At 44.5% G+C, this 17054-nt stretch overlaps 1 protein-coding gene across 5 annotated transcripts in view; it reads right to left on the reverse strand.

The window, feature by feature from the left end:
• The window catches only part of Foxn3 (forkhead box N3), a 384532-nt gene that overhangs the window by 10948 nt on the left and 356530 nt on the right, over window positions 1-17054 (reverse strand). For all 5 annotated transcript variants that reach the window (XM_078050695.1, XM_078050694.1, XM_078050691.1 and 2 more), the window contains one exon: window positions 11883-11988. In XM_078050695.1, coding sequence (XP_077906821.1) covers window positions 11883-11988 — 106 coding nt within the window. The remainder of the gene's footprint in view (window positions 1-11882; window positions 11989-17054) is intronic.

Below are 17054 nucleotides of genomic sequence, written 5' to 3' on the forward strand. Positions count from 1 at the left end.
GCTTCTTGCCCAACCCAACAATAAGTAGAAAGCCCTGGGCAAGAGATGACCAGGGAGGGGCCTTCTGCTCCCACACAGGTGGCAGAAGAGACATTTGGAACCCATGCTCCTGACGGCAACACAAAGGATTCTCAATAAAGTACAGCAACGTACTGTAAAGTCACAAGGAAATGAGGGGAATCTGACACCCACGTAGACTTACCCAGTGAGCCTCATACACACAAATGAAAACTGAACAACACAACCTGAAATGTGGGCAGCTGGCCACTAAGGAAGCCGGGGTTTCCCTGGAGCACATGCCCACCCGGGCCTGGATCGAGAACCCAGACTTATGCACCATAAAGGACAGGGAGCGGCAGGAAGGCTGATTTTGTAAGGTGCATGGTTACTGTGGACCCTCCAATGGAGTTAAAGTGGCCTTGTGTCCACCAGTCCCCCAGGCCTGGTTTTAAAAGCAAACCCTCTGTAAGAACACACTTGAACCCCAAGTCACAGAGAATTCCCACAGATAAGAAGGCACAGAACAGAGGTTCATAATAGTTTTAAAAAATCATAAACACAAAGGAAATAAGCTACTGCAAGCCAGAGACAATTGAAAAAAGCAACTATAAAATCTAAGACTACTAATGTGGAAACATTATAGATGGAGAACATAAAGTTAGGATGTTTCAAGAAACACAAGAGAGAACTGAAAAATCCTGGAAAGGAAGAATACACTGTATTCCAATTAAGCAGATTTTGGAAAGTACCAAATAGAGCTTCTACACATGAGATGTAAAACCCCCGAAATTAAAAAACTCAATTCAGCTGGGCATGGTGGCACACCCCTGTAATCCCAGTGGCTGGGGAGGCTGAGACAGGAGGATCACAAGTTCAAAGCCAGCCTCGGCAAAAGCGAGGTGATAAGCAACTCAGTGAGACCCTGTCTCTAAATAAAATACAAAATAGGGCTGGGGATGTGGCTCCATGGTTGGGTGTCCCTGAGTTCAACCCCCAGTACCCAAAACAAAACAAAACCCTCAATTCAGTTAGAGAAAAAAAATGAGTGAACTGTTGATGTACCTTAAGATGTCACTCAAAATGCAGCAGAGGGGGACAAAGAGATGGGAACTGTGAAAGAAAGGCGGGGTGACTGAGAACAGCCCAAGAGGATCCCATGTAAACCTGGGTGGAGTCCCAGAGTGGATGGAAAGAGGGGCAGATCAATACTTGAATAGAAAGTGGCTGGGGATTTCTGGTTTTGATGAAAGGTACCCATTTTAAGATTCCCAAAACCAACAAATCTCACGCAGGATAAATACAACAAAACCCGGACCTATGCACGCCACTGTGAAACTTCAGAATTTTATACCCAGTCCCACGCTCTTCTAAAAAGGAGTGCAAAACACCATTTATTTTCAGTCCCCAATTCAAGGCTTTCACTACAGACCCTCAGTATAAGAACATTTCTTTCTTTCTTTCTTTTTTCTTTTTTTTTTTGAGATGGGGTCTCATTATCTTGCCTAGGCTGATCTTGAACTCATGTGCTCAAGATCCTCCTGCCTCAGCCTCCCCTGCAGCTGGGACTACAGCCATGTGTCACCACACCCAGCTGACAACTTCTCAAGGATGTATTTCAGGGACAAGGAATGATCTAAAAGAGAAGGCCTGAGATGTAAGAAGAAATGATTAGCAAAGAAAATGGAAGCAAGTATTGATTGTACAATGCAATGATCATAATGACTAAGTGGCTTTAAAAAACAAACAAAACCAAAATAGAACCAAGGTATTGGACAAATGCAGTGTATCATTTGGGGTGTGGAGCAGACGGAGGTTAAAGCATTCCAGAGGCCCTTGTATTGATCAGGAGGTTAACGATATCGATCAACTTTAGACATTTTAAAATATTCATGTTAAAAGTTCTAGGATCAAGGCTGAAAGATGACAAACAGGATGCATGACTTCCAGACGGTTAAAGGGGGGAAACAGTGGAAGGAGGAGTAGGTGAACTTCCATCAATTCAAATTAGTGCTGGAGAGGGGGGAAAATACCTGGGAAAACAGGGACAAACAAAAATGCAAAATGACAAAGACGAATCCAACTCTGTCAATAAAAATGGGTTAAAATCTTCAGCCAAAAGCTATATATCATTAGCATGGATTTTTTTTTTAAAAGCCATACGTTGTTTATAAGAGACAAGCGTAAAATAAAAAGACAAAGAAAGGTTAAAAGGATGGAAAAAGTTGTATCACGCTGGTGTAGTGCTATTAAAAAGAAATGACCGATTTTAAAGGCAAAAATTATTACTACCGATGAGGCGTCATTAAACATTCATTAAGGCTCAATTCGCCAGGAAGGTAAAACAGTTTAAAACAAGCAGACTTCCCATAAAAGCGCTTCAAAACACAGACTCTTAAAATGGAAAGAGCCACAAGGAGAAACAGCCAAATCCACTCTGTAATGGGAGATTTTAATAAATCACTCTCAGCATTCAACCGACGGTGCCCTTTCTCTCTCACACACAACACAGCCGAGGTTACCAAGGAGATCTGACCTGACAGACGTACACAGAATATGTGCCAATCATGAAAAAGGCATATTCCTTGGCAGCACACATGGAATATTTTTCAAAAAGCTGATTTATACTCGACCCTATAGTAGATCATTTGGACATCATTTAGGCACAGATTATCTCACCAAGTTACTGCCTGTGACAATTTTCTGCCCACAGTGCACTGAGGTTAATGGTCAATGTTGAAGAGGTAACAAGACCAAAGCAAAACAAAACAAACAAAACAAAACAAAAAGGCAACAGCATTTCCTCTTTGGTTTAGAAATTAAAACCAAAAAAACAAAAAACGAAAACAAATAAACTTCTAAAAATACCCATGGGTCAAAGAAGAAATCAAAGCTGGGGGAGGCGGTGGGGAGAGAAAAAGGGTATAAATGGGAACTCAAATAGGACACAGTTAATAAGAGATATAAACTAACTTTTATATCTATATGTGAAAACCTACATGAAATGGAAATTCCTAGAGTTCACTAAAATTAATTCAAAAGGAAATAAACACAATTTGTCCTATAAACATTACATAAGTTGAAGCTCCACCAAATATCCAGGAAGAGATCATTCCAGCTGTATACGAACTCTTCCAGAAAGTCTAAGAGTGAATATTCTCAACCCATATGGGGCTAATGAAATCTTTTTAAAAAAAAACATTTAGATTTTTTTTTTTTAGTTATTGATGGACTTTAATTTATTTATTTATATGTGGTGCTGAGAATTGAACCCAGTGCCTCGCACATGCTAGGCAAGTGCTCTATCACCGAGCCCCAGCCTCAGCCCACTGGATTCTTGATACTGACATAGACAAACACAGAACTAGAGAAACATGCTACATGAACAAATATGTAAGATTCATACATGTTAGCACACTAATTCTAGCAACACGTAAAACATATAACGTTTTGCAAACAAGTATCTTCACAAATGCAAGTCTTATTCAGAACTGGTAAATTCATAATGCAATTTACCACAGCCAACAAAAGTGAGAGAAAAATTTTATAGTTCCTTTAAATGATACAAACTTTTTTTTTTTTTGGTGTGGGGTACCAGGGTTTAACCACTGAGCCACATCCCTAGCCCCTTTTTTATATTTCATTTAGAGACAGTGTCTTGCTGAGTTGCTTAGGGCTTCAATAAGCTGCTGAAGCTTGTGATCCTCCTGCCTCAGCCTCACAAGCTGTTGGGATTACAGTGTGTGCTATTGTGCCTGGCTGATGCAAACATTTTTTATGAAATTTGATAATTGTTCCTAATGAAATATTATGAATAAGTAATGCCTTTACTTATTTTTTAAAAATATTTATTTTTTAGTTGTAGTTGGACACAATACCTTTATTTTATGCTGAGGATCGAACCCAGGGCTTTGCTACCGCTGAGCCACAACCTCAGCCCCAAAGCCTTCACTTATTATGATAAAATATATTTCCTAAAAATACAATAACAAATACCCTATCAATTATGGGTCAATAATGTGGCTCCTTTGAAAATAAGGAACATTAGAAAAGATAATGCTAAGTCAAGTTAGCCAATCCCCCAAAACCAAGGACTGAATGTTTTCTCTGATATAAGGAGGCTGACTCTATAGTGGGATAGGGAGAGGGAGCATGGGAGGAATAGATGAACTCTAGATAGGGCAGAGGAGTGGGAGGGGAAGGGAGGGGGCATGGGGTTGGAAATGATGGTGGAATGTGATGGTTCTTATTGTCCAAAGTACATCTCTGAAGACACGAATTGGTGTGAATATAGTTTGTATACAACCAGAGATAGGAAAAATTGTGCTCTATATGTGTCATAAGAATTATAATGCATTCCGCTGTCATATATAAATTAAAAAAAATAAAATAAGGAACACAGAAAAATGTTGATGATTATTACTTCTATTCAGAGGTCCTGAATTGTGCCGCAGGACAGGGGAAATAAAAGACTTAAAAAGAAAAGATGTCGTATGTGTATATAAGATTAACAACAGCATGAAAAAAAAAAAGAACCTAGATATGCAGAATAAATCTAACTGAATATTAGGGAAAAAAAAGTTATAGAACCGTAACAGGAGACACCAGGATTTAGACAGAGGGCGAGGTAACGGTGTCCAGGGACTGATCCGCTAGGGGAGTCAACCCTGCAGTCTGATCCACAGGATCAATAGGATCCTAGTTAAAAATTACAAGAGGGGCTATTGTCTCTCTTTTTGCCCCTCCCCATTTTCTTGTTCTATGGATCAAGCTGATTCCAAAATTTACATACAGGTACCAAGAGCCAAGAATGGCCAAGACACTTGAAAAGAAAACTGAGCTGAGAGAACCGTGCTACCCACCCTGAGAGACGGGGACAGCGTGGAACTGCCCTAGAATGTGACGAGGACCAGACAGGACCGAGAGCCCCTGTGAATCCACGCTCACAGAGAACCCTGCCACATGTCACCGATGGCACTTCCCATCGGTGGGGACAGGAGGCGCTACCTAATAAATGACGCTGGGATACCTGCTACCCACCTGGAAAAGACGCACATGTGTCCCTGACGTCACAACGCCAGGGGGGTTCCAGATGTAAGTAGTAATCCACTGGAACAACCCTAAGATTATTTCCTATCACATAAGAAGTGATAATTTCAGATTTAAATGCTAAAGGAAAAAAAAAAAAAAACCTTAAATCATTTAGGGAGGGAAAGAAACTAGTGGAAATAAGATGACCAGAGTAAGAAAGAGATTTTTATTTTTAAAGTAAGACATTGGGTTTTATAAAGAAAATGGTTGGATCTATCCATCAAAAGACATTATTATAGTGAAAAGACCATCCACGAACAGAAAATTTCCAACACATATAGTCAACAAAGGACTGATGTCCTGAATATATAAAGGTCTTCTACAAAAGAAAAAAAGAAATAACTCAACAGAAAAATGAGCAAAATGTAGAAATGGAAATCCTTAGAAGACATTCAAACATCCAATTAAGTCTGTGTAAAACAGTGCAACACGTTTAGAGAAGGGAAAACAAAGCCTGATAAAATACCACTGTGCCACAGCACTACCTTGGTTAAAATTATGAAGTATGACAATTCCAAATGAATGTGAAGATGTGCAGAGGTGGGGACTATCACACTCTGCTGCTGGGAGTATAAATGGATACAAGCACTTCAGGAAACAATTCGACATTACCTTCTGAAGCTGAACATGTAGATACCTTACAAACCAGCAGTTTCACTTCTGAACATCTTAAATATGTCTAGAGACATGTACAAGAATTTTTGTAGTAGCAAGGCTTGGAATATGAAAAATTCTAATGATCCAAATACTTTTCTTATTTTTGTTAACTGTGGTATGCTCACATAATGGGATATTATATAGCAATGTAAAAGATTCACCAAGCGCCATATGCAACTCAACAAATTTAATAATGAGTGTATCATTTTGATGACTTCAAAACTCCAAACTAAACAATATTTCGTCAATGGAAACTAAAAATTTTAAAAAATGCTTTTGAAAGCATGGGAATAATAAATACAAACCTTGGGGTTGGGGTTACCTTTCAGGGAAGGTAAAAGGGTGTCAATCATGTTTTCCTTTTTAAAAGCTGGATGGTGGCTTGATAAGTCTCTCAGACACTGAGTGAGTCTTACATGTTTAATCTTGTGGCTGAATCAAATATCAAATAAATATGTTTTAAAAAAGGAAGCAGTCTCCAGAATGGAGATGAAGATTAACCTTCTTAGAACGATAGAAAACACAAGGAAAAACATGCAGAGAACTATTTAATAAAAGCTGTGTGTAAAATTACTGTTTACCAGGTGTCAAATCCTACCAAGGAGAGGGATGTCACTTAGGTCAATCTAATTTGTGAGTTTATAGTCATCCCTACATTCTCCATAAAATCCAGTCTGATTCCATCTGTGCTTCAGTGATCCAATAAAGATGAAGTTCAAGACCCCTAGCCCCAGTTCTGCAATCTGGTGGATGCCCAGCAGCCAAGGTGAAGGGTCCAGGGGCCAGGTGGCCAGCACCTCCTGAAAAACATCTGGATTCCAGAGCTCCGAGTGGCGATCGCCAGGGGACCATACTTTTCTCCCACAAGCTGCAAAATGCCTCCTTGAACCACTGAGATAAATGTGGATTTCTTTTGTGCAAGAGATCATAGAAGAAAAACAGGTGACCCTAAAACTGCCCTCCACACGGTGTCTTATAGGTACTTAGCCCAGAAGCCCCAGTTTCGAGGACTTTCCGATATAAAGCACCAGGACTTAACCAAAGCCACCAGTCTCGAGGAGAACAATCAGATTCCACTCAGTTTGCTGCTCACTGCTAAGATTTCTAGACCAAGAAACCAAATACGAAGACTTTTCCCGGGAAGGGGGCCCAGGGGGAAACTAGGTCCCTGCTCCGTTTCCCTTGTCCCTTGAGCCTCGCCCTCCAGCATGCTCTCCTCTCCTACCCAGGCATACTCTTGAGTTCCATAATCACCTTCGAATGCTGTGATCCCAGAAGACCAAGGCAAACAGGGGCCTTGTCTTTAAAAACAAAACAAAATACAACACAGTACAGGAAATGATCAGTGTCTTAATTTTCCCCTAAAGTTCCACAATCAGATTATAACCCTAGGTATCAGGTATTGAACTCAAGGGCAGTTGACCACTGAGCCACATCCCCAGCCCTATTTTGTATTTTAGAGACAGGGTCTCACTGGGTTGCTTAGTGCCTAGCTTTTGCTGAGGCTGGCTTTGAACTCGTGATCCTCCTGCCTCAGCCTCCCGATCTGCTAGGATTATAGGCGTGCGCCATGGCATCTGGCTCACAACCCTATCTTATCCTGTTGTGAACATCTTCTCAAGGCGGAAAGACAAGCAAGGCAAGCCAAAAGAGCAGCAGATCTGAGGCAGAGGTTTTCTTGATGACTCCATTTTAATGTGACCTTAAAAATGGATGCTTTTGCTTTGTAATAGGACCCTGAATGGCCAGCTTGCTTCACGTTCCACGGGAAGTTCAGTTTTCATCTGAGTTGCAAATAAAATCAAGCAGCCTTGTATGGTGATTAAATGGAACTTTCTTACCATTTTATGAATGCTGCAGCCTAGATTTATAGGACAGACCTCCTTCTTCAAAGCCATGAGGCTCTCCTAAGGTCTCAGAATAACGACCCAGCAATGTGGCCCAGGGCCAGGGGAGTTGCTACACCCCCAGGACACTAGGGATGTAAGAAATCTGGGCTCCTTTTCCCAAAAAGGCCAGAGTCTGTTCTTCGTTTGTTCAACTCAACAGTCTCTGCAGGGAATTTCGCTGGGACAGCAGCACAAGACACTGGCATAAAACTCTAAGACGCGTGAGCAGTTATTTTAAGGCTGATGTCTCTTGAGCACTCTATGCCCAGACAAATTTAAAAATAAGCAGGTTTCCAATGTCTAAGGATGGGCCAATCTCTGAGGTTATTGAGCAAAGAGTCAACACGCTAAAGTCAATTACACTATTGACAGATACTCTTAGGAGGAGATTTCACATCATAATTATATGCAAAGGAACCCAGCAAATACAAGCTGTGTAATGATCAGCTAATAAAAGTAACACTTCATCTATGTCAATAACAGTTTCAGAGTTAAGACAAACAAACATGGCCTTTGCCACTCAGCGGGAGGGGGGGGAAATTCCCTGAAAGACAAATATTTTCACTTAAGGAGAAGTGCTCAGCCTCACACGGAAAACCTATCACACAAAGGAGAAGAGGAAATTGGTCTTTAGTGGGTGCTAATGACTCTCAGCCCTCCCCGGGCCCCAGCTGTTGGCCTGGGGCAGCAGTCCCTGTAAACACTGGGACCCCGCAGGCTGGAATCCCTAGGTACACAACGCCATGGGCCAGGCAGACATTGGTCTGTGTTGTTCCTTCACATTCCTCTCAACCTCAGGTTTGACTGACATGTGGCCAAATTCAAAAATTTAAAGATTACAATGGGCGTGAAAAAGCAAAACACAATTTCCCGGCCAATCACCTGTCAGTGGGATTTACAAAAAAAATTTGCTGGTTCTGCAAAAGTACACATGGTTGGGTTTATGTTCATTGTCCTGAAAGCATCTCAGTACCTATTTTTTGCCTTATAAACAGAGGGCCGAGATACCACAAGCAAGTGTCTCTAACCTTATAGAACTTTCTACCCTCTCCCCATAATTTTCCTTAAAACTAAGGGTCAGGGATGGAACCAACTTAGACAATGTACCGCTCATGACTTATGGCTTTCTTTACTAGTTATCTCTATTTACGGAAATGGAAACTTGCTTTTTTTGTGTGTGTGTGCAAACTGTGGTTGCATATTTTACCAAAATGAGTTTGCTCAAAACTCCTATGATGCTCAGGAAGGTCATCCTTTTAATTAGATTATGAATGCTTCCAGGACTGACATTAAGCAAACTGTGCCAATGCAAGGCTACTGTCATCAGCCTCAAACTCACCCTTCTACAGTGATTCAAAGTCTTGGGTTGGGGCTTGGGGCAGGGGTTGGGATGGGGCTGGGCCTGGTGCTGGGCTGTGCAAGCCACACTTTGCTTGACCATCAGCTTCTGCCAACAGGGGGAGCCCTGGAGACTGCAGAGGTGATAGAGGAGAAGGGACAGACTCTAGCCTCTGTTTCCTGCTCCTGCCTTCCCAGCAGCGTCTCTGCACCTCAACAGCAGCAGCCCCTTCTGTAGTAGGCCGGGGAATCCAGTGCACGGTTTTCCCAATGTTTGCAGAACCCTATTCCCTCTGAAGTGCGGGTACCAGTGTGCACCCACTCCTCAGAGGCTGGGAGCCCAGACCTCATGCCCTAGACACCATCCTCTGGGCAGGAGCCTAGAGCCCAGAGCTCCATGGGGCCATCATTTCCAGCTTCTCCCAAATGTTCCCTCGGCCTGATGCGGAGCCTGTTCCCCCCCTCTGCCCCTCTGCCCCTCTGCCCCGTGAGACTTTGGGTTCGCTTTTTAATATCCTTTTGGTTACCTGGTTAATAACTTTCTGTCTAGGTAATGGTTCTTTTATCTTAGAGGCTCTCTGTTCAAACACCTGGTGTGATTGTTGTCTCCTAGCTGAACTCAGCTGACACACAGGTCCAGTCTTAGAAGCTATTTTCTGGGCTTTCTCTGGAAGGAACTAACTGCAGTGCTCACAGATGGGAGAGCGGCAGCTTTTTGTCTTCTTCCCTGGAACTGGGATTGAACCTAGGGCCTTGAGTACTGTCATACATTCTACCACTGAGCTATATTCTACCACTGAGCTGTGTTCCTCGGTCCTTTTTATGTTGAAATGGAGTCTTGCTAAGTTGCTCTGGCTGGCCCTGAACTTGCGATCCTCTTGCCTGGGCTTCCCTGGTAGCTGGGCTTACAGGTGTGAACACCACCCCTGGTCGAGAGACAGCTCTTTGAACAGAAACAAGACATCATTGTTTGGCTGCAGAGTTTATTCCCAAGAGAACATGACAAGGGGGAAAACCATCAGTATTTAAAATAATACTTCTAGAGAGGACTAATCAGTAAAATTCGCAATAATATATACCATGAGGTTAATAATTAAAATCAGGAGACAGGGTCAGCTGAAGGCTACCCTGGTGTCTGCTGGGCTCCTCTGTGTCTTCTAGAAGGAATGGCTGACTCACAGCGAAAGCTACTCTTGAAGGCACTCAAAGAAGGTGAAGACCATATATGAGAACCTGCTAATGGAAATACATTGTTGCTTCACGAAAAAAAAAGCCTACAGTCTCAAAGTCTTCTCAGCCAAAATGGTAAACTAGGAGGTGAGACGGGAAAGGTTTTAAGAATGGAAAGTGGAACAAGTGGCTTTCACAGTGCAAGGCCAGGCCATTTTGGCTTTCCTGGAAGATGATCATCACTTCAGAGCTCAAGACGCATTAATGATCTAAGGGGAACCAGGAAGGACTGCAGAGAAGCATAAGAAGAAGCGCCACAGCATGTAATTTTAGAAGGCACCTCCCTGTCAGGTTAGTCGGAATGACATATGCTTTTTATGATCTATCACTATTCTAATTCCTACCCAAATCTGGCATTATCGGGTCCCAGATAACCAGAGTCGGCCCTAAAGATTAAGCAACATGCCTCCTGGTAAAAGCAAGCTAGTTGGCTGCAAAAGTTCAAAGACACAGTTTATGGAGAATCTCCACCTGGTTGACCTGTGCAAGCCAAATTTGACCATGCTTCTCCCTCAGGCCCAGTTAAACAGATTCCGGGACCGTTTCCTTAGGGACATGCAACACCATGAGAGTAAAATGGCCTCAGGTGCAAGCCTGATCCCTAAATCAAACCAAAGGAAAGGGCTGCTGCTGGGAGGGGTGGCTCTCAGACAGACAGGCCTTCTAGAGGGGTCGTCTGCACCAGCAATGAGCAACTGGCCATCAGTCAACTGAGCGAGACCTACTCCCCATCCCCAGCAAGCAAACCACTGAGAACAGAAGGCACACACCAAAAAATTACTAATAGACAGGGTCACACACCAAATGGTCACAATCCAAGCATGGGGTTAATGGGAAAAGCAAAATCTGTCCCGAGCTGGGTGGCCACTTTCAGAAAAGTGTCACCAAGGAGTCACATGGAGGCTGGGGGAAATCTGTACAGAAATTCTGGGCAAATTCCACATATATTCGATGAGCACATTTGGTTCAGAAAGAAGGGAAGACCGGGGGATGTCAAGGTGCAGTGGGAATCGTCAGGTGCTTCTGCAGACAGCTGGTCTGAGGAACGGGCAGGATAAACAGGAAGAGGCCACCACACTGCTGCACAAGAGGGTCTAAGCTAGCGGTGGACCTTCACCAGGACTGTCAGTGGGGATGAGGAGGACACAGGAATGGAATCTCCCAAGGAGACTGGCTTGGCATGTGGTTTGGCAACTGACCTGATTCTTGGAAACAGGGAGATGAGGCCACTTGCTATTTATAGACCACTTACCAAAGCACATTTCACATGTGATTTTTGCATTTGAGTTTCACAGCAACCCCTGCCGAGAGGTGGAGGAGGACAGGGATGAGGGAACTGAGTCCCCATAGAGTCAGACACCAGCCCAGAGCCAGACAGGGAAGCCAGGGGGCTAGGTCCAGAGGTAGCTCCATCAGCCTGGAATCTAATGAATACCCCACCCCGTGTAACCTGTCTACATCGCCTCATCTGCACGGAAACCAGGATCACCTGACGGCCCAAGAAGGAGAGCCTAGCATTTGGACAGGGGCTTTGGAGGTGACCTTGACTTTGTTGAACATTGCAACTAGGTTTGTCTTCACTCGCTAGAGGCTGGTCCTCTGCATCCTCTGTGGGGGCCCCATGGGGTGACGCCCTCCCCTCTCCACAGGCCGGCCCTGGCCGGTGAGCTCCTCCCTTACCTCATGGCTGCCGTCATTCCAATGGGAGTGATTGGCAATGGCCGGACGCCAGGAAACAGCCCTCGGCTCAGAACCCGCGCTCCATTTTGTATCACTCCTGGAGAAACTGGAAAAGCAAAAGGAGAAAGACAACATGTGAATCCTGCTGGGAAGATATTGTTTTAAGTCAGAAATTCTGGATATGAGGAGAGAGAGAGAGAGAGAGAGAGAGAGAGAGAGAGAGAGAGAGAGAGAGAAACATATACTGGAAGAACAAGACCGCAGGCTACAAAGCTAACTTGGTGGGTAACTAAGTCAGACCAACAGCTTGCAAATAAATTATTGCTGCCTAGGTTTAAAAAAAAAAAAGTGAGTTTTTAAAAAGTGGGCTTCAAACATCATTTTCTTGCACTTGTTAAATGTAAGCGCTTATCTCTGGTCAGACCCTAAGGTCATCTCAAAAAACACTGACACAGCAGGACAGGAGGTGACCGGACAAAGGCATTTCCTCATGCTTCTCTGGTCATGGCCAGGAGTTGGGACCACCTTCCTATGTGTCCTTCATCAACAAGGCAAAGGTACAGCCCGGAATAACAGCAGAGGACCTCCCAAGCACCCGCAGCCCAGCCCACCCTCACAACGACCTTGTCATTAAAGGAAAGACCCCTCCTAGGAGTGGATGGGAGGGAAGGGTCACACACAGATCGCTGTGGAGGACCCCATTTCCTCCTTCCCCAAAGCTTCCCTGAGTCTCCTGAGAGTTCCCTCAGCACCCCGCCTTCTTTTAAACCCCCCCGTCCCTGGAGCAACCCTAACCCTAACTGTGAAGCCAATTCACCAGCGACCTTCAGACCCTGTCAGTTTTCCACACATATTCAGGGTAGCTTCCCACCAATCCGACTTTGCCTGGGATTACATAACAGGGAACTTCAGGGACAGCTGACCTTTTTTGACCTCCCAAACAGCCATTTCATCTGGCTCGTCTCCTGTCTCTCCTGACATCTACTAACAACCTGCTGTGAGTCTGTGGGGCCAAGGGAGAACTGCTACGGGAGAGCACTGCTGGGTTTTCATTTTAGATTTTTTTCCCCCGCTGGGGATTGGACCCAGGGGCCTTTTGCCACAGAGCTCCATCCCCAATCTTTTTCATTTTTTAAATTTTGAGACAGGGTCTGGCTAAGTTGCTTAGGGCCTCACAAAACTGCTGAGGATGGTTTGGAACTTGGGATACTCCTGCCAAGTCTTGCTTGGAGTCCCAGAGATTACAGGTGTGTGCCACTGTGTCTGGCTCTTAGTTCTTCTTGTGTGACTTTGTACAATTCCTTGAATTTGTTTCCTTCTCCAAACAGTGTTCTCCCAAGGCCCCTTCTGCCCCCGGGCTCCTGGCACAGTATCATACGCAAGCAAGTGCTTTTACAGACTATTGAAAAGACTAGGAAATTATACATTCAAAAGTGAGAATCAGTCTCGACGTTCGGTTTTTAAAGCCAGCATATTTGTGTACAAATGAATACTTTTTTATAAAACAAATGACCTCTATGGATGTTTTACTTACATAATGTTTAGTTCTCTAAGAATGTTACCAGAAATATTCCAAAGTTTTAAAGGTCCTTTATGTAAGGTGAATGCTCACTCTTTGAATACACGATATCGTACAGAACTGCTTATTTCTTGCGCCTTTTGTACTTTTTGTGAATATTTTTTTGCCATTTGTCTTCCAGGTTTGTGGAAGGTCTTACAGAAGGCAAGATGGGAAACAAAATGGAAATCCTTGCCTAAGTCAGGACTCTCAATCAAGTCCACGTAGGCTCCCGAATGTCCCCAGTGTCTTTCCATAACTAACTGTGAGAGCAGGTGGAACCAGACCAGGAACTCACACCATCTCAGTGAGCAGCCTGATTTCAGATGACAGATGAGGTCACCCAGGGCAGGAAGACTTAAAGCACAGAGCTGCTACAACATGGCGTAGAGCTAGTTCTATCTGGCTCAGTCGACAAGTTCTCTGTAAGGAAGAATGTCTAAAATTTATATTATCTGATTTCAAGACTTCCTATGAAATTACAGGAAATGAAACCATGTAGTGTTAAAAGAAGTACAGAATCCAGACCAAGAGAACCAAACGGAATCCAGAGATAGACCCACACACGTGCGCTCAACTGATTTTGGACAAAGGTATGGAAATGACACAGCAGGGGAAAGGAGAGAGTTAGAACAACCGGAACCGGGAGATCCATCTGGAAAAAACTAACCTTGACCCTCATCTCACAACACATATGAAAAGATAATTAGAATGGATCGTAGAATTAAACACGAGAACTACAAAACTTCTAGAAGAAAATGTAGGAGGAAAATATCTGTAATTCTCAAAGACAGACTGATACAAAAGGCCGGGAGAACTCCAGGTTTTGTAGATAAGGCCTCCAGTTTATAAAAGATAGGCTTCTTGTTGGCCTGTCTGGGGGACTGTGGGAGGGTTTCAATTATTTTGCTGTATAGTATTCCCTAGAAATGCTCAGATAGCCGTGGGTCGTCTAATTCTGCCATATCTGTCACTAGGGATCTTGTGCAGAGAAGCAAATGAACTGGAGACAACGAAATCCCAGCGAGGTAGGTTCTAGGGAATGGGGCCTGGAGATACCCAACCCAATCTGAGGGGTATCTGGGAAGGCTTTCTGCAGGAAGTGCCATCTACACGGGAATTCCAAGGCACAGAAGCAGTGCATATAAAGGCCTAAAAATGATTTAAAAATGCTCCAGGTGCACAAGGAACTAAGTTATTTTGCTACAACATATAATCCTAGAAGGAAAGAGATGCATTTGATTTTTTATCCCCTGGGTACTGGGAAAACCACTTAATGGTTTGGAGCAGGAAAGTGGCTGAGAGCCAGACCCTGGTGTCAAGCCAACCTGAGTCTGTGTCCCATCACACTGCCATGGTCCTCTGAGAAAGCCACGTTGACTCCTCAAGTGGTATTTACCTTTCAGGGTATTGGGGAGCTGAACTGAGTTAATAAAAGGCATGTCAGCTACCATGACACCAGCATCATTGCTAACACCATGACCATCCTCAGCGGGGTCCTGAGGTCCTGTGCTTTCTGCATTTCGCGGGAGCTGAAAACCCACAAAAGTGGAATGAGATAAAAGCCAGACCAAGGAGCAAGGGTCCAGCTGTCTTCCTGGTGACAGAGTGGCTGGAAGAGCAACAACTACTGATGTGATGCTCCTGGTTCCCCTGGTTTGTGTCATGTCAGAGTCACCTCTGCCGTGCAAACACTCCAAGCACTTAAAATTGGAAAAGACCAGAAAACCCTGGAACAGGAGGATAGCAAGTCACAGAAAACACATGCTTCTTCATTCTGGCATAGCCAATCAAAGAAGAAAAGCAGCTCTAGGGATGGTGCTCCATGTGCCCGGTCCTCTGCCCAAATGCCCAGAGGCACCCCGGCAGGCAGGAGTGTGAAGGAAGCCGGTCCCCACCTGGCACCTACTAGAGATCCAGCGTGTTGGATGCTCCCTGTCTCATGGACTCCTTCTGGAGGTGGAAGAGGTATACTGCAATGGCTGAAGGGAGCACGGCCTTTGTTCTAAGACTACAGGACGGTCAACTCTGTGGCTTTGGGCTCACACTTTAACCTTTGTGCCTCCATTTCCTCACCAGTAAAGCAGACCTAAAACACCTTGTAAGATCGTTCTGAAGACTTAAATCAGGCAAGCTAGGTCAACTGCTTGGCTGGATGGCCTGTGCACGCTCACAGACATCACTGCCATCATGACCGCCATCGCCATCATTACCGCCATAACCATCATAACCATCGCCATCCTTCCACCTTCCCACATCCCTTCTCCAGCAACCAAGAGGTCTATGAAGGTGTCAGGTCGTCTATGGGGAACTTCTCTCCATCTATTATCTTCTTTGCAGTAAGCTCTAACTATTTATTCACCCATTAATATATCTTCCCAATTAGGGAACTGCACGCACTTTCCAGGGAATCTCATGGAAGACGTGCTCCTGAGCTATTTCCTGAGCTCCACAAGACTCTGGCACATGCACTGGCTCATCCTCCAGATCCCGGGGCTTGTTTTCGGATGAGCTGCGATGGCGTGCTGCCTCTGCCAGTCCTGGTGTTTCTCGTCCCCTCCTTGGCAGTTTTCTCCATGTTGAGATGGCGGATGTGTCTGTATTTGCTCATTGACTGCCAGAAGCCAGCTGTGACACTTAACTGTTCCCCACGTCTCTCCTCCTTTCTCTCCCCATCCCCAAGTGTCAAGAACATGGCTTCTGAAAAACACATCACAGCGGTCAAAATGGCTCTGCCTGAGAAAGGCATCCTGAGACTCACTGTTCGCTACTTTTCAGATGATGGGACTCAGCAGGAACCTGAGTCCATTCTCAGCCCCTGGTCTATCAGCACCTGCTCTCTCTCTTCCTTTCACTATTTTCCTCAAAGCATATCAAGACACCTCAAGGCCAACGCCTTGCAGCCAAGCCACCCCACCTGATGTACTGAAATGCTGCCAAACTCCAGCTAGGTCAAAGACTTAAGAACCACACATTTGAAATCAGCTTCTTGCTGACTGATGTCTCACTGGAAGAGGCAGTTTCAATATGCACTGCTTAGAGGTAAGTTAGACAGGTTTAGGGCCCTCAGGTTGCTGTGATAAGGTGCCTAGGACCACCCACTGGCCAACTATATTCTCTGAAGTTACAGAGCGACTCTAAAATGTTCAGACTTTAGCAAGAAAGCAACACTCATACATAAGAACAGCCAAACTGAGCAGTACCGCTCATTACAGATGTAATGATCTAATGTGATAATGCAATCTTGGAAATCTTTAAAAAAAAAAAAAAAGTCTGAGGCACAGGACAAACTTCCCTGCACATGATGTCACCCCTCAGCACTTCTCTAACTTCCCTCTTGATATGGAACTTCCTTCATTTTTTTACAACTTCTAAAATTAACCTGGGAGCTCCTACGGCTGTCCTTGGAGAGCAGCCCTGGCTAGCTCTGGCAGAGGCCATAAGCTGAGCAGCAGGTGACTCCTATAATCCGTCCTTTTCCCGAAGGCGCCCTTCCTACCCACTGGCTTGGAAGCAGGCTGGGGAGCGGGGAGCTGGCGTGGCAGGACACAGTCTGTTTCCTGGTTGCTTTTTTTGTGCTGCACCCCAGTGCCAGGAGGGGGGGGGTGCAGAAC

This window comes from Ictidomys tridecemlineatus, chromosome 5 (assembly GCF_052094955.1).
Source record: "Ictidomys tridecemlineatus isolate mIctTri1 chromosome 5, mIctTri1.hap1, whole genome shotgun sequence".
In the NCBI taxonomy this organism is placed as follows: Eukaryota; Metazoa; Chordata; class Mammalia; order Rodentia; family Sciuridae; genus Ictidomys; species Ictidomys tridecemlineatus.